We start from the raw sequence: 20203 nt of genomic DNA on the forward strand, positions 1-20203 counted from the left end.
AAGCCGATGCTTTGCATTAAATCTCTTAATACAGGGTCTGGCACAAATAATGCCCCTTTTTATCACAAAATCTTTTATTACAAAAGCATACGCATGTCATTCTTTAATATAACAATATGTTGTTATTCAAGCACACCCTATGACATTTTAGGTGAAATGTTCAAATTAGAACTATAAATCACTACACCCATATTATAACCCTACCAACCACACTCCAGTGGGCCTTCCTTCTGCCGGACCCTGGGTATGTCTCCCGCAGAGTCGTTTCTCTGGTTGAACCCGGGATATCCTCTGCCTCTGAAACAAAATTATCATTTTGATAGAACTTATTAGCCTGGTAAAAAACTGATGGCCAGGTCATCCAAGGTCTGGCAAGGATGTGGAGCTACACAAACCTGCACGCACTGTTGGTGCCATGTGTCAGGCATTAAGCTGGTTCCTTTACACACATTATCCCACTCAGTTGTCTCTGAGTATTCTCATTCTCCTTGTCCACACAGGAACACTGAGGCTCGGGGAGGCTGTGATTCACTCCCAGCAACAGAGCCAGAAAATGGCAGAGCTGAGATGTGAACCCCAGTCAGGTTTCTTTCACGGACTTGGTGTCCCCCCCAGATCACATCAAATTTACTGGAGAGTTAAAACAAAACAATATTAAATCTATGATATTCTAGCTCACTTTTTATGGAAAATTGTTATCTTTCTTTTATAAGTGTGTTTGACTTTTTACAACATCACGAAGCCTCTATAAAGGTTGAGGCAAGGTTGAGGGCGGGAGACCAGATTATTATCTTTGCTTTTATAGTTGTGCGATTAGAGCAAGCAAACTACTTGGAGTCACAAAATTTAGAAGAGATGGTGGGTTATGGAGAGGGATGCCAGACCGGAGCTGTGGCCCTAAATAGAGGGATGGAGCATTGGCAACTGAGCAGGGAGGGAGCTGGGGAATAAACACCCTGACCTCACTCTTTTCCAGTCCTCGGATCTCCTGCTGTACCAGAAGCCAGAGGTGGGGGAGGGGAGGGGGACAACAGGGTGGAAAAAGGTAGGGGCACACCTGGAGGGCCACGTCCCTTGACTTTCCCTAAAAATAATAAAAAAAGTAAAAACATGTCCAAGAGAAAAGGAAGCTAAGAACATTTGATGATTAAGCCCAGGAGATTTAATATACAACTAATGTTAGTCCCAGAAAGACAAAAATAAGAAAAATAATTATCAAAGAAATACTTCAAGAAAAATGTCCAGAATTGAAGGGCATAAGCCTCTGGATTGAGAAGGCTCAGTGAAGTATTGTGCCAGGACAGTGAATAAAAAAGACCTGCACCAAGGCACATCATCACAATATTTCAAAACACTGATGATAAAGAGAAGTTCCTAGAAGTTTCAAAGAGGGAAAATAACCTGGTCACAAAGGAATGGGAATTAGAAAAAAAAAAAAAAGCAGACTTTTCAATAGTAACACTAGAAGCCAGAGGACAATGTAAAAATACCTCCAATAATCAAAAGGAACAGGATTTCCAACTTGGAATCCTACACACAGCTAAACTACCAAGTGTGAAAACAGTAAACATATTTTCCAGAAAGTCAAGGAATCAGAAAATGTTATCTCCAACTAATCTTTGTCAGGAAGCTACTAGAACAGGTGTTCCATCAAAATGAGAGATTAACCACAAGGAGGAAAGTGGGGAGCAGATGAAACAGGGTGAAGAGCAATCACAGGGTGATGGCCGTGCAGGCTAGAGTAAGGGTAGACGCTCTGCTCCAAGGCACACCACCAGGCAATACGTGAGGGCAGGGGCCATTCCTCACAGCCTCTCACCGCCCCTCTCCAAGGCCCAGATTTGTGTGGGGCACAAAGGAAGAATGTTTTCATTAATACACACCTGGGGTTGACTTAAGAATAAAGGAGCAAGAGAGATGCCAAAGCAGGGCATATGGGAAGCAAGAGGAAACACCAGAAAGAGCACTGAAGTGAGTCAGAAACAGAGCTGCGGAGCACCTACTCTGTGCCAAGAGCTTTTCCATAAACCACAAGATTCATTCCAACAACAACCACTCACAGAAGCTATTATTATCTCAATCCTTACAGATGAGGAACTCGCAGGCTCAGACAGGGTAGCAGCCTGGCCCACGGTCATACAAATATTAAGCAGCAGAGCTGGTACTGGAACCCATGACTTCCTAACTCTGAGACCTCAGTTCCTTACTCTGTGTTATGCTACTTGGGCAAATCATACAACCTTTCTGAGATTCCATTCCTCTTCTGTACAGCAGTGACTGTACTTACCCTGAGAACTCCAGAGTTACTGTGAGAATGGAAGGAGATGGATGGGTAGAAGTGCCTTGAGCACTGGGAAGCAGTGTGCACACATAAGAGGCTACTGGCATGTGCAACATGCCACACCGGGGCTACATTGCGGAGCTTCACGACCAAGTTTGGCCTCTTGGCTGCCATGGGAAGAGGGAGGGACTGGCCTGGGTTGTGCCTGTAGCTGCACCTAGGACTAGGCAGAGGCCAGGCCAAGGAGTCTGATGGGGATTCTGGAGCCGCAATGCCTGGTCAGAGCAAGCAGACCTCCAGTGTACTGAGGGCCAAAAGGGCAGCAGCATCTTTCTTGTCTCAAACTGAAAAGCACTAACTTAGTGAATTAATATCTTACCAAGTGACAGTCCTCCCAGATTCCTCTACTGAGCAGCCACTAGCTTCTGAAAACAGATCAGATCAAGTCATTGTCTACTTTAAAACATTTCTTGGTCCCTACTACCCTACAGGATGAAGTCCCAGCTCCTTATCCTGGCATTCTAGGCCTTCAGGACATGGCCCCAGGCACCCCTGCAGCCTTGTCTCCCACTGCTCTGTTCCTCTCCCAATCCATCCCCCATCCCCACAACTTGCCAGTCCTCCTCCACGCCTTTGTTCATGTTGTTATCATTGCCTGGAATGCCTGTCTCTTCCTGCTGCTCATCCTTTTAGACCCACCTCAGTCACCTATTTTGAGGAGCATTCCCTAATCCCATGGTAAGGTGAAGGTCCGAGTTTATGAATGAATGAAACACTGTCTCAGAAAGTGTCAAAGCTGTTGAGACCTCAATGACTGCCTTAAACAATTCTCTGATTTTTATCCAAAAAGAGGAGGAGGCCCAGAGAAGGAAACTGGTCTGCCCAAGGTGGCAGCTCCTAGTCTTGCACTCAGGTCCTTCGGCCCAGGGCCCTTTCTACAACCTGGTAAAGCCTCTTAATGAATGAATAAATTCATGAATGGCCAAATGGGGAGAGAATATTGCTGAAGCCCTGCACAGAGAGCACACTTTAGACTAAACAGTCACAGCTGTTTTGCATTTAAGGGCATTAGGTGCACCCAGGAGGAACAGGAGGTCCACAGAGAGGAGAGATGGCAGAGACAGCAGCCATCGAGCAAGTGGTATTTAAGGCCCACCCAACCTGAGGCCTGGGGGTGCTGGGAGGCAACACTGTGAATCTAGGGGAGACACCACGGTGCCACCCAGGCTCAGGACGCTCACTCCTATGGAATAACAGAGCAGGCTCATGGGACTGACTACGTGGTTGCTGTCAAAGCTGCCCTATGCTACACATGGTCCCCTAGGTGCTATGCTTTGTGGAGAGACTGGGATGGGGCTGGCCTCCGACCCCCCAGACAAGTACTATTAGTATTAGCTCTGCTGTTGGTCTTTCCAGTCCTCTGAAGTCACTGCAGGCCATAAGCTCAGGTGATGCTGCCTGATATACTAATTAAGCCAAAGCCCTACCTGTGCAGGGAGGCAGTATGATGCAAACCTCAAAGTCAGCCGCTGTTACTCTGAATCCTGGGATCCAGCTCTTTGAGTTTCCAGTTTCCCATTGAGAAAACAGGGACAATTATCCATACACTTCTACCTGGCATGGTGACGATTAAATGAAATGATACAGGCAAAATTTTCAGGTTGGTGCCAGTACTTAGTAGGTACCCAACTACTGTCAGTTCTCTTTTATTCTGTAAAAAGGCATTATCTTTTTTAAAAAACCTTTTATCTTCTGTAATTGTCAACGAAAGTGTCTTGCTAAATAACCCATCACAGACCCACACTGACACACAATAAAGTCAGTGTCCCTAAGTATGCCATGGGAGACTGGCCCGGCTGACCCTCAGCTGTCATGCCGGTCGACCATTTGTCCCTCAACCATGATTCACATTATAACCTTCCTTCTTCTTAAAAAAAAAAAAAAAGATTTTATTTATTTATTTTTAGAAACAGAGGAAGGGAGGGAGATAAAGGGGGAGAGAAACATCAGTGTGTGGTTGCCTTTTGCACGCCCCCTACTGGGGCCCTGGCCCACAACCCAGGCATGGGCCCTGACCAGGAATCGAACTGGCGACCCTTTGGTTTACAGGCCACACTCAATCCACTGAGCTACACCAGCCAGGGCAAAACATTCCTTCTTCTTGTCCATGTTGATCTCTCAGCACAGAATTTTCTTTACCCTTCCTCTACTCAGGAACACACCTATTTCACAAGGATTTCCAAAATTAATCATTCCTTCGTCTTCACTCTGTCTCCTAATTCTTATCACCCTCTGCTTTGTAGTCATTCAGCCATTATTTATTAAGTGCATATTATGATCCAAGCTTAATTCAGACCCCTCTTTCCCATTAAATGTTAGCGCCATGAGGTAACTAACAGTGGATTGCCATAGGCCTCCACGGCATCCAGAATGCTACGTTATCAGCTGCTGGCAAGCTAAGGAGAGGGAACGAGGCAAGTATTGTAAGATCCATGCAGTGTTTAACAAATACGTGAAACACCTACTGCGTGCAAGGCAAGTGTGGACAGTTAATGGTCTATCAAGACGAACAACACAGTCTGTGAACACGAGCACAGACGAGCGGGAACATTCCTCAGGGGGGGATGCTAAGGCCCCGAGGGAAAGAGCAACTGCCCAGAATCACACGCTCCGCAGAACTGCCTCACTCCGAAAGACTGAAAATACCCGGCAAGGAGGTGGCACAACTGCAACTCTCACACATCACTGGTGGGAGTGCAGACTGGTGCACTCTTTCTGAAAACTACTGAGCAGTGCCTACTAATGCTATACTTATGACCCGGATATCCTACCCTTAGTTACACACCTGAGAGAAATCAATACATGTATTCACCATAAGGCATGTATCAGAATGTTCGCAGCGGTTCTATTCACAACCCTAAACTGGAAACAAACCAAATGCCTGTCGGCAGTGAAATGGGTAAGTTGTGGTGTGTTCACGCAGTGGAACACGACTGATAAACAAGAAAGGACTATTGCCACACACAGAATGGAAGATTCTAATAGACACAACGTGTTGAACAAAGGAGTACACACTGTATGAGCCCATTTATATGAAGTTCAAGCACAGGCGAAACTCATCTCTGGAGACAGGAGTCAGAATCCTGGCCACGTCTGGGGCGGGGCACTGACTGCGAAGGGTATGAGGTGGCCTTCAGGGCTAAAAACATCTGTGTCTTGTGCTGGATGGTGGTGTCTTAGGTATGTACATCTGTAAAACCTCAGCAAACTGAACCTTTAAGATTCATGCACTTTACTGTGTATACACACACACACACGTGCGCGCACACACACACACACACACACATATAGTACTTCAATTTAAAAGTAAAACAAACAAAACCACCCTAAGTAGTTGGTCACCTATCAGACTGGCAAAAATCCAAAAGTTTACCATTTTCTGTTAGGGGGATATTAGACATTAGAAGCAGGCACTCTTACATGGAAAAATGGTATAATTCCTATGGCAGACAATTTTGCAGTATCTTGCAAAATAAATACATTTAGTCTTTGATACAATAACTTCACTTTAGAAATTTATGCCACAACTACTCTCTCCCACACATAAAATAAAATATATGAGGTTATTCACTACATCATTACTTGTAATAGCAAAAGGCTCAAAATGATCTAAACGCCCATCAACAGGGCACTAGTTAAACAAACCATGGCACACAGGTACCCTGGAACACTACGCAGCCATAGTAAAGAACTAGGGAGGCTTTTATACAGACATGGACAGATTTTCCAGATATGCATAAACTGCTGAAAGAAAGAAATCAGACACTAGAAAGCATGTACAGTAAAATCCTGCCACGTATATAAAAGGGGGGATAAAGGTGTATCTTAGTACTCACTCACATATGCAGAAAGAATCTAGAAGGATACAGAGGGAACTAATAATAGGCATCAGCTACACATGTGCTGGGAGGGTCTGGAGACACCGGGCAGGTGCAGATACGGAAGGAGGCAGGTTTTACGTTCTAAATCTTTCTGTGCTTTTTTAAAGTTTTGAATCATGTACATGTGTTATTTTTAAAACTATATAAGTAAATTATTTTTTTAAGTACTAAAGGACAATGGAGGGGGGAGAAGAATCCTAAAAGGTGATTTTCCAAAACAGTGCCATCAATTTCATGATTTTTTCTGGTTACTATGCAGAGAACTGCTTAATCTGAAGTGAAATAGATTAGGCTGGATATACAGAAGAACTTGCCGACACAAAGAAGAACTAACCATTGACATGTGTGGATGAAATGATGTTATCTGGTGGCCTTAGATGCAGGCCAGACTGTCACTGCTGTGCAGGAAGGCTCACTGGGTACCACCTCTGAGGTTAGAGACTCGGGTTAAAGACCCAGCATGCAGATGCCTCTTGACCACCCCATGACCTGGGTGGAGCATACTGCCCAGCCTAAGCTCAGCTTCCCTCACCTAGAAAACGGGTCTGACGATAGAGCCACCTCACCGAGTCGCTGTGAGGATTAAATGGATACCACACTCTGTCCATCACACCGCACACAGGACCACACTCGTCGGCACTACGTCTACGCTCTCTACAAGGCCCTGGGGTTTGCAGGGACCGCCTCTCAGAGGAGCAGCCAGTGTCAAACAAGGAAAAGAGTTCTGTCTATTAAATTCATACATGAAACCGTGATGGGTTCCTGGCCAAGATCAGACATTCTGTCACACATATTACAAAGGCACAATGACTGGAACTCATTTGTGAAATGAAAAAAAAAAAAAAAAAACCCTTGCATAGATTATTGCTCCAACTTGATAAAAGAACTGCTTTGCTTGGAGGAGGAGGGGAGGAGGCCCCATACTTTCCTACCACATATCTACCCTGTAACCATGCCTGTCTGCTGAGCCCGAGCACTCCAGGAAAAGGCCATCAGTAAAATCCTTTCCAAGGGTCTGTGCAGAGTGGGGAGAGAGGAAATGCAGTCAGCTCTTTTTTCTCTGCAGGAAGGGAAGGCTGAACAACTGCACATCAGGAGAGAAGGCAAACAAATTGCCCATTCAAGCCAAAATAAGCCGCTCCTGGGGGGAGTAAAACAGCTGGAGTCGATTCAGCCAGACACGGAGGTGAGGGCCCCGAAGACAGGGCCGGGCCTGGGGAGCCGGCCTCTGCCAGGCAGGGATCTTCTGAGTAAGTGGTGGCCACTTGCCCTCCTCTCACCTCTGCTGACCTCAGTCTGCGCCCACGAATGGGAGCCAGGCAGCCAGCTTTGTCAGATGTGGAGGGAAATCCTGGGTGGACAGGAAGAAAGAAAGGAAGCCAACTAGTGAACCTGCCAAGTGAGCGAGCACCTGCTGAACACCTTTTATGTGGCAGGCACTGAGCAGGCACCAGACATACCTGTGCCATTTGGAAAAACCACTTGCAGGGGTGGGTACTGTGACGGTGATTTTACCAATGACCAGTCAGGCTCCGCGAGGAAGAGTGATGGTACAAGGCACATAACTGGAGAGCGGCCAGGCCAGCCATGGCCGGTGGCCTCAGCTCTCTCCTTCCTGCTTGTCACTTGACTTGTTTCTGCCCAGCTCCAGCAATTCCTTTGTCTAAAGCAAAAACTCACCATCCTTTCTAGCCATGGGGGCATCTGGGGGCAAACACAGAACATATCAACAAATGCTTCTTTGGAAAACTAAGAGCCAAAGCAAATTGCAAAAGAAGAGGAAAAAAAGAAACCTGGAAGCAAATGAAGCAGCAGAGTAGAATTATCTTGATGCCCTGACAAACCTGAAATGTGGCTGTTGTGGAGCTTGCCTCAGGCTGGACGCGCAGGTCCTGCGTCCCCATCTGGGACAGCAGTAGCAGAATCCTGACCGGGCACAATCAGGGCTAGCAGTGTTTCCAGGGCTGTTGGGATTCCCAGGTCCCTGGGCTGGAGTCACGAGCCTCCAGTGTGAAAACCCATTCTGCAGCTGTGCTGAGCTCCTGCCCTGGACCCTCACATCTTGGGGGTGGGGGAGAGGGGAGACACTCCTCTCTGTCTTCTGAGATTCCCACCCCAGGTCGCAGACCTTCTCACAGTCATCTTAAAATTAACTCCTTCCTTGAGGTCTGAATAAATCATAAAAAAAATCAGGTAACATTTATTGAGTCTTTACTTTTGTGCCAGGCAGTTAGTACTTTACAATTCTATGAGGTCAATAATATATTACAGATGAAGCAATCAACATGGAGAGGTCAAGCCACTCGCACAGGTTACATAGCTCGAGAGTGGAGGAGGCAGAATTGGAACCCAGTGCCCGTGTGCTCCTTCGGCACCCCCCACAGTGCCTCCGGCCTGAGGATCTGCAAGTGGAAAGGGCACTCTGGGAAGTCAGGCAGACAACTCGACATTTACCCTACTTGTCCCTGGGCAAGCCGGTTAACCTGTCCAGTCTCCCAGTGTCAGCTGTCTCCTCTATAAGGCAGATGCAATAAATATACTTTGTGGGGGTGTGTCCAATCTAACACAGAGCAGGTCGTCAGTTACGTCCTTCCCCCATCTCTATTTCACCTCCCCTTCCAATTTTGACCGTCTGTCCCACTTTCATTAGACACTAAGCAAGGGTTGGCTTCTTCATATTCTGTTCTAGTCTATTCTGTGACCACTTCGAGCCTACAAAGTGTGGGACCCAGCCTCAGGCACTGTGGGGCTGGGTCCCGGCGAATGGGGCCGAAGGCGGGGACGTCCATCTACAGCAGGCAGTGGCAGAGGCTGCGAGGACCAGGCTTTAAGCTGGCAGGAACTCTCCTCCCCCAGCTTGTCTCCCTCTTGCTGGCCCCCTGCCAGGGCTCACAGGCACTTCTCGTTGCTTCCCAGGGCACAGCTTGCACCCTGCAGGGCACCCGCCGACAGCCCCACTCCCCCTCTCCTGGGGTGGGCGCCTCTGCTCCCAGCCCACATGCAGGCGCACAGACAGGTTCAGAACCCTGGGACTGGCCCCCCCTTTCCAGAACCTGGAACCGTTCATTCAGCGGACTGTGGGCCATACCCCAGGCACTGGGGACAAAACGGAAGGTGACAGGCCTGGCCTCAGGGAGTTCACCCGCACCCTGCCCTCTGCTGTCTCTGATGTTCTCCTCACTTGGGTAACACAGGACACATCTTTCCCGAACATTATCGTTTCTCTCTTCCAGCGAAGAATTACTTCACTAGAACAGTCACCTAATATGCAAGTCTTCCCCCCTCACCCTGACGAAGAGAATGAGAAACAGTTATAAATATATATGTGTATATGTATGTATTTCTTATGCACCCCCTATTTAACAGGTATTTCACACACAACAACAGTCCTGCAAGGTGCGATTTTCCCCATTACGCAGATGACGGGACATGGAAGCTCACGCTGAGACAGAGCAGGTTTGAACCAAGGCCGTGTGCCTGCAGAGTCTATGCGCTTTCTACAGCCCCGGGCTGCCTCCAGCCCCCTCCTTCATTTGGATTTTGTCCTCTCCCATGTCTAGATTCCCTGCAATCTTCTTGTCTGTGCAGTCCCAGAGGAGGCCAGCCTCTCACAGACCAGGCACAGCAGCAGCAGCAACATCCCAGGCACCACCTCTGATTCTGTGATGAGTTTGTCTTCATTATGCCCTGGCTGGAGCGGTTCCGGGACTGCTGCAAAGCATGCAGGTTTGCTGATCCGTTTTTCTCGCTCCTTCCCTGACTCTGGCCCCTTTTGCTCCCCACCCCCAAGGCTGGCCAGCAGCCTACCAGCCTTCCGCCCTTGGTTCTGCCTCCTTGCATGTTATGCTCCGGCTGGCAAAGGAGTGCTTCATACTGCTGCCACCCCAGGCAGCCGAGCCAAGAGTGCTCGAGTCTCTGCTAGGTGTCAGGCACTGCTCTGGGTGCCCCAAACAGGCAAGAAGCAAAAGGAAAACACAGGGGCCTGGTCAGAGGCTGGGAGAGAAGCAGACAGGAACAGACACCGCAGGCACAGGGCAGGCGGTGAGGGCGCTGTGATGGAGTCCTCAAATATCAGAGCTGCGGGAAAGCCTGCTTTCCTGTTTGAACCCCTCCATTTGTAGATGGGGGAACAAGAGCCCACAGGAAGGCAATTATATGAACAGATGTCATGTAATAACAACCAGCACTTCTAAAACCCTTACTAGGAACTAAGTACTGCTCCACGCGCTTTACCTGTGTGAACTCAACGCCCTTAGCAGCACTCTGAGGTGGGCACCATTGCGCTCCTCATTTAAACATGAGGAAAATGAGGCACCGAGGGGTTAAGTACCTTGTCCAAGTTCCCATGGCTTGTAAGTGGCAACCTGTGTTGAACTTAGGCAGTCGGGCCCTACACTGTTGTCTTTCTAATGTACTGTGAAACAGAGGCAGCGTCTACCTATGGAAGTAATAAGAAGGCTTCTTGCAGGAGTAACTCATAGGCCTGGTTATAAGAACAGTGAACCTTGGTTATCCAGAATCAACTAAGAGGAAACCTTAATTAATCAGAGGCTTCAGCTGACAGCTCCCAAACACTGCAGCATACAAGGCAGTGAGTGAACAGAGCCCCCTGTTCCCAAAGAGTCAACCGAGAGGAACCAGCTTGCTGGAAGGGACTTATTCAAGGAAGGAAGAGCAGCTCAGTCCTCTTCCCCTTTTATGTCTGGCTTTCCACACATGCTGCCCCCAGCCAGTGAGATCTTTAACACCCTCAATGTCACTTCTTGAGGTAGGGAGACCAGCTCAGATACCTTAGAAAGATGCCCAGCAATGTGGATTGAAATTTTTAGAAAAGAAGGTTCTAGTAAAGCCTTGGTCAACCAAAGATTTCCATTTCACAGAATCTCCTCTCACACACACACATGCGTGCACGCGTGCACACACATGCACACACACACACAGAGGCACCCTGGTCTCTGGTTCACCAACAGTCTTCTCCAATTTTGCCGCATGAATTTCAGAATAAACAGTTACTAGTATACAAGCTACTCACCAACCACAGCCAGATTATGTTCTGAGCCACAAGAGACCTATAAAAAGAAAGTAAGTTATATTAAAGAAAGAAAATGGACAGATATTTCAGCTTTCATATTTTATGATCACAGCTATTTTTTAAATAATACTAACATTCATTTCTGGCAAATTTAGGAAGTAGAAAGGGACACCATATACAAAAGCTGACTATAATTACAACACACTCACAACTACATTTTAAAAAATGATTAAAAAGTTGGATGAAATACACCAAGATGTTAATGTGTTTGTTTTTAGGCAGTGAGACCATGAGTGATTTTTTTCAAAAATCCTTTCTCCTTTCTAGTTTTTAGTATTTTCCAGACTTTCTATAATGAGCACGTGTTACTATAAAAATAGAAATATAAGGCAATACAAATGACACTTTTTGAAAGCTGAACTAAGAAGACCATCATTCTCATCTGGACTGATAAAATGGGCAGAAAACTTGGTGGAAACAGACTCATCCAAGGACAAATGTTTGACTTCTGTCATTGGCTCACTCTCCCTTTTACCTCCCAGTCACACAAACACCTGTAGTTCTCCAAACGCAACACGTTCGCTCACACCTCTGGGCCTTTGCACATGCTGTTCCTCTGCTTGGACTACTCTCTCCTCAACTGCCTACCTAGAAAACCTCCACGCGTCCTTTAAAATCTCAGAGCGTCTGCTGAGACTCCTCTGCAGTTGCTTCTAGGCAGCCTCAAGCTCTCCCTCCATTGCACAAGTTATAGAGACCCCCCACTGTGGCAATTATCCTGTGGCCTTTTACGTGTTTTCCTGTCTCCTCCCTCGACTGCATGTGTCTTGAGAACAGGACTAAGTCTCCTTCACCTCTGCATTGCACGGTTGGACTTACAAGGCCAGGGGCTCGGCTAACATCTGCTAAGTAAGAGAAGGAATGAAAGGACGAAATACATAAAGGAACAAATACCTAATTTACAAAAGATGACCATGTGGGGTTCTGAATCCAGTGTCCACCCAGTGAGAGACCCCTTGTGCCTTTCAGTCTCTGCGCACCCCTACTGCTACCAGGAGGAAATGACTGGGAATGTAAAAGCAGAAACCGTCCTCCAAGTACTAATTAAAAGGAACTCAACACTCTGGAGAAGCATCTGGTGACCTTTATCAGGATGCTCGTTTCAGCTCCTGGCAAGAGGAAGTCTTCAGGTACTCCAGGAATGTTAATGCAAGAAGGGCCTTAAACATCTCCTAGTCCAATCTTTCTACATTATGAAGAGAAAACTAAGGCTTGGGAAAAGGTCAGAACTTGCCTTGGGCGCCAGAACAAGTATGTGTCAAAGCTTAGACTAGCCCTGGCCAGTATGGTTCAGTTGGTTGGGTGTCATCGCACAAACTGGAAGGTGGTGGATTTGATTCTTGGTCAGGGTACCCGCCTAGGCTGCGGGTTCAGTCCCTAGTTCAGGCGCATAGGAAAGGCAACCAATTAGTGTTTCTCACATTGATGTTTCTCTCCCTCTCTTTCTCCCTCCATCTCTCTAAAATCAATAAGCATGTCCTTGGGTGAGGATTAAAAAAAACAACAACACTAAGACTAGAACCACTCTGATTCTCTTACAAGTTCCTTTCCTGATGTTATAGCTTCTCACTGTTTCCCAGTGAAAACTACTCGGAAGTGATATTCAAAGGGAATCAGCATAAGCCCCTGACAGTAACAGGGCCAAAGGCTTTGAGCACTGAAGGCCAAAGAACACACTGGTAGGTGAGAAAGGGCAGCAAGGCGCCTGTGGCTCTTTTCCTTATAAAATCTATGCTTCCCAGATCCCAGCTTCTACAGGGAGGAGGGCTACCCATACTTAGGAGGACTCGCTGACAGTGCCTGGCAAAGACGCACCTGTATTTTTTTTAAAGATTTTATTTATTTATTTTTTAGAGAGGGAAGGGAAGGAGAAAGAGAGAGAGAGAGAGAGAAACATGTTGGGAACCGCCCTGACTGGTATCAGAGGCTGAAACCCCCGCCTAGCTAAAGCTAAGGGAACGCCCTTGGAACTGTAAGCCAGCAAGGAGACAAAAGCTTATCTTCCTGGAAGGAATGCTGCTTCTGCTGCTTTATTCATGACTGAACCCCCAAAAGCTTGGTCGGTTAGCCAAAGACGGGTAAGATTCCCCACAGGGGGAATGACCTAAGCCAGGCACGATCACTTTGGGAGGCCCCCCAAAAGAAGGACTTGGGGGGCTGCAGCAAAAGGGGGTGATGGACCCTCGCTCCTCGGCTTTGACATAGCCTGAGTTCTCAGCGTCTGGGAAAAAATCTCCTTATCTCTTGGTTACCTAGTTCCCTTGCTCCACCTAAGCCTGAAACAATGACAGGGTGGTACAGCTCGGTACTGAGAAGTGCGGATTTCCCGGGGTGATCAGGCCTAAGAAAGAACATGTAAATTACTGTGAAACCTTCTTTGTTTAGAATGCTCTCAGTTGAATGAGAAGGGTCTTAGGAGGAAGTTAGTTTGTTCCTCAGTCTTACAGCTCTTTGACCCCCCAACTCAATAGACGGGCAGAGTTCTTTGTTTTCTATAGTTCCTTACTTCCCCTAATGAGTACTGTACTTTACCTGAATTATTATGCAAAATGAGCCTAATAAAAGCAGGTATGGACGGTAAATCAGCGCGCTCCCCACTAGGGGGGGTGGCCATTTCGTCCCTACTTCCCCACAGAAACTAGTCTGTCTCTGTGCATGTGGCGTTTTTTCTCGCGTGTGTTTCAGCGAGCCATCCACAGCGTTCTGTGGTCACTGCTGGCCGGTGACCCACACGCAACAGAAACATCAATGTGTGGTTGCTGGGGGTCATGGCCTGCAACCCAGGCATGTGCCCTGACTGGGAATCGAACCTGCGACACTTTGGTTCGCAGCCTGAGCTCAATCCACTGAGCTACGCCAGCCAGGGTGCACCTGTATTTTTTATCCCGGTGAAGATTCCCAGGCTATCCAGTCTCAGGTCCTTTGAGACAGGCTCTGTGTCTAATTTATTTGAGAGGCTCCCACTGTGACATACCCAGGGCCACACACAGCACAAGTTCATGACATGCTTCCTGGTATACTGAGGCTGGTTGCCTAGGTTCTGTCGTAGGAAGATGTCTAGGTTGAAAAACTGGAAAAAACCTAGATACCTAACTTTAGGGGAATGCTTATGTAAATTATGATCGAGCCACCTGATGAACTATGATACAGACCTGGAAAATGATGTTCACAATAAAGGAACATTCTCATGATATCCTGTGAACTGAAAAATTGCCGAAAAACTGGAATACATACAATGATCTGATCCCAACCCTACAACAAACCGCGAGTGAAAGGCTGGAGAGGGCACATCGGCGTGGCAATGATAACGGCCTCCAGACGAGGGTTAGACAGACGCCACACGTGGGGGTTCTCCTTTCGCTTTTTCAATGCTATGTATTCTTATAATCAGAAAATAATCCATTAAAAATAAGAAAAATAACTATAATGCAGTTTCTACCACAGAGGGGAAAAAACCCTGCCTGCTATAAAATCTGATATGTTCTAAAGCAGTGGAGGGAAAAGATTTGAAGGACATGTGATGAAATTATAAGGGCAGCTTACAGCCTCTCTTTTTTGCATGTTCTTTAACAGTGATGGTGGCAGTGATAAAAGCAGGAATTAAAGCCCCCATACACTGAGGACTCATGTGCCAGGCGCCAAGCCAAGGCACTTCCTAAACATTATCACATCTTAATCATCACAATAATCTTTTTCAGGTAGGTGTGACTTTGCTCATTTTAGAGATAAGAAACTGAGCACATACATATTAAATAGCTTTCATAGCCAGCTAAAGTGGCAGTAGCAGAACTAACACCCAGGTCTGCCTAATCTCTAAGCTCCTGTTCTGTACTGCTAGATCACGTTACTTCGTTTTTAAAAAATAAAGTCATTTCATTTCACAAAATGCAGACAGGGAAAGGGCCTGCCTCTGGCTGCCAGGGTGCAACCCGGGGCTGCAGACTGCAGAGCTGACCAACCTAGAGGACCGGAGGCTTCCAGAAACAAGCCACTGACAAATGCCAGCATCAGGCAGCAGGTGCTGCTCTGAATTAATGAGCGAGATAGTGATGAATGGATTTCGTCAAGGCAAAGTGGAGCTTGAAGCTCAAAGCTCCCCTGCTTCTTGCTGTCTGTGCATTGGCACTGAGGTCAGGAGATTGAACACCACAGGCCACAAAATCCCAGTGCTACACTCCTTCAGCAAGATTGTATCAATGACCATTTGCTTCGTATTGCTCCTGTCAGCATCTGCCTACCACCCAGCTGCAGGCAGCTTTCTAGAAGACTCTGTTAACAATGGCAGTGTGCCCGGGAGAGGGAGACTCAGAGCCAGGAAGCCGGGTGAATCCTCAGTCCTCTGCTTCCTGGCTCTGAGACCTCTAGCCAGGTGTTTATCCCCTCGGGCCTCCGTGTTCTCAGGTGTAAGAAAGTACACGACCGTGTCTGCCTCACAGAATTGCTAGAGGACAAGCGAGACAACAATCCACCCCCTCGCATCCACGCACCTCACCTTTCTCACAGATGAATCTGACCGTGGCATGCCCCTATACAGAAGTCTTCACAGGCTCCCAGCACTGGGAGGGCAGTATAATGCACACAGTGAGGCTTACAAGGGGGAGGGGTCCCCTGTTTACCTCTCTGGCCTCATGCCCTCCCTTGGCTACCCATGAACCCTCCACCCCAAATAATGTATTCCCTTGGTTCCAGTCACACCATATTTCTCTAAAGAATACCATGCGATTTCAGGCTTGTATGCATGCTATTATTCTCCTTGACTGGAATTCCCATTCTCCCACTGCCTACATAGCTAAATCCTTCAAGATTGCTCAAATATCACCTCCTTGTTGTAAAGCTGTCCCTGATTGCGTGTGGCAGAGGCAGCTGCTCTGCCCTGGCTAGTCACACAGCATGAAGCACCACGGCCCTATTACACATGAGATATCTATTCATGAACTGTGCACGAGCTGGGTGTCACTGTCCCTCAGACACTCAGCCCAGTGCCTGCCCGGCAGTGTCTCTGCCAAACAGCCCAAGCACAGGGGATGAAGGGCAGCAGGGGGGAGATATAAAGACAAGGAGCCCAGAGCAGCTAGACCACCCCAAAACAAGTGCTCGTAGTGATGTGGCCACTCCAGCCCACTGGAGACAGGCACCGAGATGCACGGGGAGGGCGGGAAGGGAATAACGCTGCAAGGATGGCACAGAGATGACAGGGGCATCAGTAGCAGAGCAGACTTCCAGGAACTCTAGCCCAGCAAAGCACAGACCAGCCATGGAGTGCAGCCCTGGGAGACACAGTCCCACTCCAGAGAAAGTGGGTTTCAGCTTGCTGGATGGGACCTTTAAGTAGCGGGGACACACGTCCCCAAGGGTGAGGAGTGGGACAAAGGTGGCTGTGGAAAGCTGTCAGGACTCAGTGCTGCTCAAATGCTAGAGGGATCTTCTCTGCTCAGGCATCGCAACCTGAGGAGGCAGCACTGCAGAACACAATCTCCAAACCCCCAGCTACCAGAAGGCAGAGATCTCCCCGCAGCCCCCCTGCCAGGCTAGACTCCGCCAGTTCTTCTGAGGGGAGTTGCTTGGGGACCTCCTGCGGGCTGCACTCCACTAACTGCAGCTGGATGCGAATGAGTGGGGGCAAGAATTGACTGGTAGTAGGTGCCCAGTGAATATATGCTAAAGGCATTAATGAGTTAAAAGAATAACTAAATGAATAGGCAAAAATTAGACTAACATGAAAATGTTTGCCAAATGTTGAATGTGAGCACTTTAGATCTCAGCAGTACACTTGGACCATTTCTAAAAGCAGCCGACTGGCCCTTTTGAGTGCTTATGGCCAGGCACCTGGCTAACTGCTTTGCTGTTTTATCTCATTTAAACATATACCTGAGAGATGGATGGACTCTTTTGTTACAATTGCTCTGGCCCAGGGTTCAGAGAGGTAAAGGAACTTGCCCAGTGTCTTACAGCTAATGGAGATGCAGGATTCTGTGATCATTCTGCTTCAACCTTTCTGTCTTCCCAACTGTTTATTAACCCTTCTTGTTTGCATATAGGATGGAAATACACGGCTCACCCAGTTCCTTACTTCCAGGAGCCCTGTGTCAATTGCCAGGGATCTAAAGGAGGAGAGTCCTAGACTCACTCACAAGGGCCAAACAACATCATCCTGGGGCTAGAGGAGTCCTCCTCTGGGCCCATCAGGAAGCTGTTCCAGGGCTTTTTCTTGGGGGGAAAGGCTGTTAAGTGGCAATAAGGCTTTGTCCTGTCCTCCCTGTGGAAGCTGTCACTTCGAGGGGATCGGGACCTCCACCAGATTTTCCTCTGCTCGGGGAAATCAAGGCAGGGAAAACAGAGTGGGGCGGGGTACAAACAGGACTCAGGGGAAGAAGCACTGAGATGCCAAGGGGAGGAAGCGGGAGCAGGGACCGCCCTCCCCTTCTGCTGAGCAGATAGTGACAGCCCAGGGACCACCTTGGGATGCGCGCGGGGCGCCCGCTGATTGGTTCCTGCTGGTGCCAATGGGCCCAGCGCCCTCAGATGCTATGACAACAAGGCACCAGTGCGGAGGCACGTGACACCGGAGTGGGGGAGGGGCGGCCATTCCAGAGGACTCGGAGGAGGGACTCCAAGCCTGCGCTCCCGCCTGCCTACCCGGGAGTGCTTGGCAGGCACAGCCCCCAGGAAGGAGAAGCGTGCTAGGAGCAGCTCCAGAATGGCAGCCTCCGTTAGGGTTTACGGGAAAGGGAACGGGCGCCTCCGTGCAGCCTTTGCTAGAACTCCGCCTAAACCCAGATGCCATGTGTGTAGAGCTCTGGGGAGACAACCAGAATTTCCAAACCTGTTATAAAAGCAAGGCTGGAAGGCTGGGCACGTTTCACAGACAAAATGCAATCCTGCTAGCCAACGGAGTTTTACGCCTGGCCCAGAAATAACCCCAAATGGAGAGCGCATGGTGACAGTAGGGAGGCAGCCCCATTGCTTGCTTCTGGAAGCACTAACCTTGGAAAGATACTTTCGACTCCAAGTGTGAGGGCTTGAATTTCTGAAGCCTAGATGCCAAAGGAGGTCAAAAAAAATGAGACCTCCCAGCCCAGTGGCTCCATCTGTCCTCCACCTCAAAATCCTGGATTCCTTTTTTTCAGAGCACGTTATATACCTTAAAAAAAAAAAAAGAGCCTAACACTAGGTACTACCTCCACAAACAAAGAGGTTGGGGTGGGGAGGAAGAAAGCTGACATTTGGGTAAGTGCCTGGATGCCAGGCATGCGACATTAGAGAATTTTACTTCAGCCGCATAGCTCACACCCTCCGCTCCTCTGAGAACCGGGATTCCGCCTCCCCACTCAGCGGCTCAGCAAGCACACACAGAGGAGTCAAGGCACTGGCCCCAGGTCCCACTGGGAAATACACCCAGGCTGGCCTTGATCCGAAGCCTGAGCTGAAGCACTCCACACGCTGCCTTCCACTTCTGACACTGGTGCCGGACTGCCCGCCCCTCGGCGAGGCCCAAACTCCCAGTGACGGGGGATCGCCAACCCTCTACCTCCCGCTCTGCCTCTGCCCTGTCAACTCTGTTTCCTCCAAGCTGACTTGATGTCCAGGTGCCACCACCTTAGTTCGGTCCTTTCACTCTAGCCCGATTGTTTTAAAAGACACGTAGGTGACATCCAGCTTTCTTCTCCTGTCACATGGCAATCTCGTTTTTCAGTTGTGAAAGTCTCAGAGCCTCCTCACTTCCCACCGCACTCCCTCTTTTCCTGCACAAACCTCCTAATCCAACAACACAAGTCTCTTCTCAGGCCCTGGAAAACCTGTCGCCTCGCCTTTGTGCATTTCTTGTCACCACTCTCCCTTCTCCATACCATTCTAAACCTGACCAACCCCTCAAGTCCCAGTTCAAAGCCCTTCACCTCGGGGAAGCCTCCCAGATCACTGCGGGCCCCCAGGAGGTCTGCCTTATCTCACATTCTCCCACCTGCCTTGGTTGCAGTTTTCCTTTGTCAAATCTGCTTTTTGGTGTCGGTAACTGGGGTATGGGCGGGCGTAAGCAGTGCCTCCCCAGCCAGAGTGAGGCAGTGGGAAGGGCTCTTGCTATCGAACCAGGGGGCCTGGATTTGCGTCCTAGCCCTGTCCCTTCCTGGTCGTGTAACCTCGAGCAAACCTCTTTGCTTCTGTGGCCTTCAGTTGCCTCATCTTTTTTTGAATTTAATCTTTATTGTATTTTTTCCAGTATCATTTAGTCCCCTCATACTCCCCTCCTCCCAGCATATCTCATACATTCTAGAACCCTTTTGCAGCCTCCCTACCCTCCCCCCAAAAATCTACAAAATAAAATTCACTTTGAATTGAACCCTGTTCTACAGATACATTTCCAGAACCTATAAATTATAAAAGGAAACTATAAGCATTAGGAACTGGCCTAGGTTCACTATGAACGGCTCATTTCATTTTTCAACAGAGTTACTCTACAGGCAGATAAGGAGAGGGTTTTGGAAGTGTCTACTGAATCAGAATGTAACATACACAGTAAGTAGGATACAGCACACGCAGTTGAACTTGCCAGCCACTCAGATTGCTTGCTTTGCCCTCAGCACACTCATAGGGGCGCTCCTCTTCCCTGTGTTGCCACACGGATGCTACGTGCTCCCGCTCCCTGTGCCTGTGGTTGGACATCTGTCCCAATGGGTTAATGCATGAATTGACCCAGACTATGAAGTGACTTAATGTGAAAATTCTGCCCGAAAATGGCTGTAGGCTATGAGTCCTCTAGTCTAGTTGGTAGCTAGAGCACTAGCTGGAAGAAATGAACACAAGGAAGATGAGTATAAGAAGAAACTACAAGCAGAAGACTCACAAGCGGCAGCAACAGTCAAAGTAGGGATGAACAGCTAGGTCGCCAGAATG

General features: G+C 48.3%; 1 protein-coding gene across 3 annotated transcripts in view; it reads right to left on the reverse strand.

Annotated features, from left to right (window-relative positions):
• The window catches only part of SERGEF (secretion regulating guanine nucleotide exchange factor), a 183833-nt gene that overhangs the window by 50208 nt on the left and 113422 nt on the right, over positions 1–20203 (reverse strand). For 2 of the 3 annotated variants that reach the window (XM_045825509.1, XM_045825508.1), the window contains exon 10: positions 11255–11291. In XM_045825509.1, the coding sequence (XP_045681465.1) occupies positions 11255–11291 (37 nt within the window). Of the gene's footprint in view, positions 1–166; positions 298–11254; positions 11292–20203 lie in introns of those variants that run through there. The other variant, XM_045825510.1, reaches the window with a different exon arrangement.

Source organism: Phyllostomus hastatus, unplaced genomic scaffold (assembly GCF_019186645.2).
Source record: "Phyllostomus hastatus isolate PE091 unplaced genomic scaffold, TTU_PhHast_1.1 phas_scaffold_585, whole genome shotgun sequence".
Lineage (NCBI taxonomy): Eukaryota > Metazoa > Chordata > Mammalia > Chiroptera > Phyllostomidae > Phyllostomus > Phyllostomus hastatus.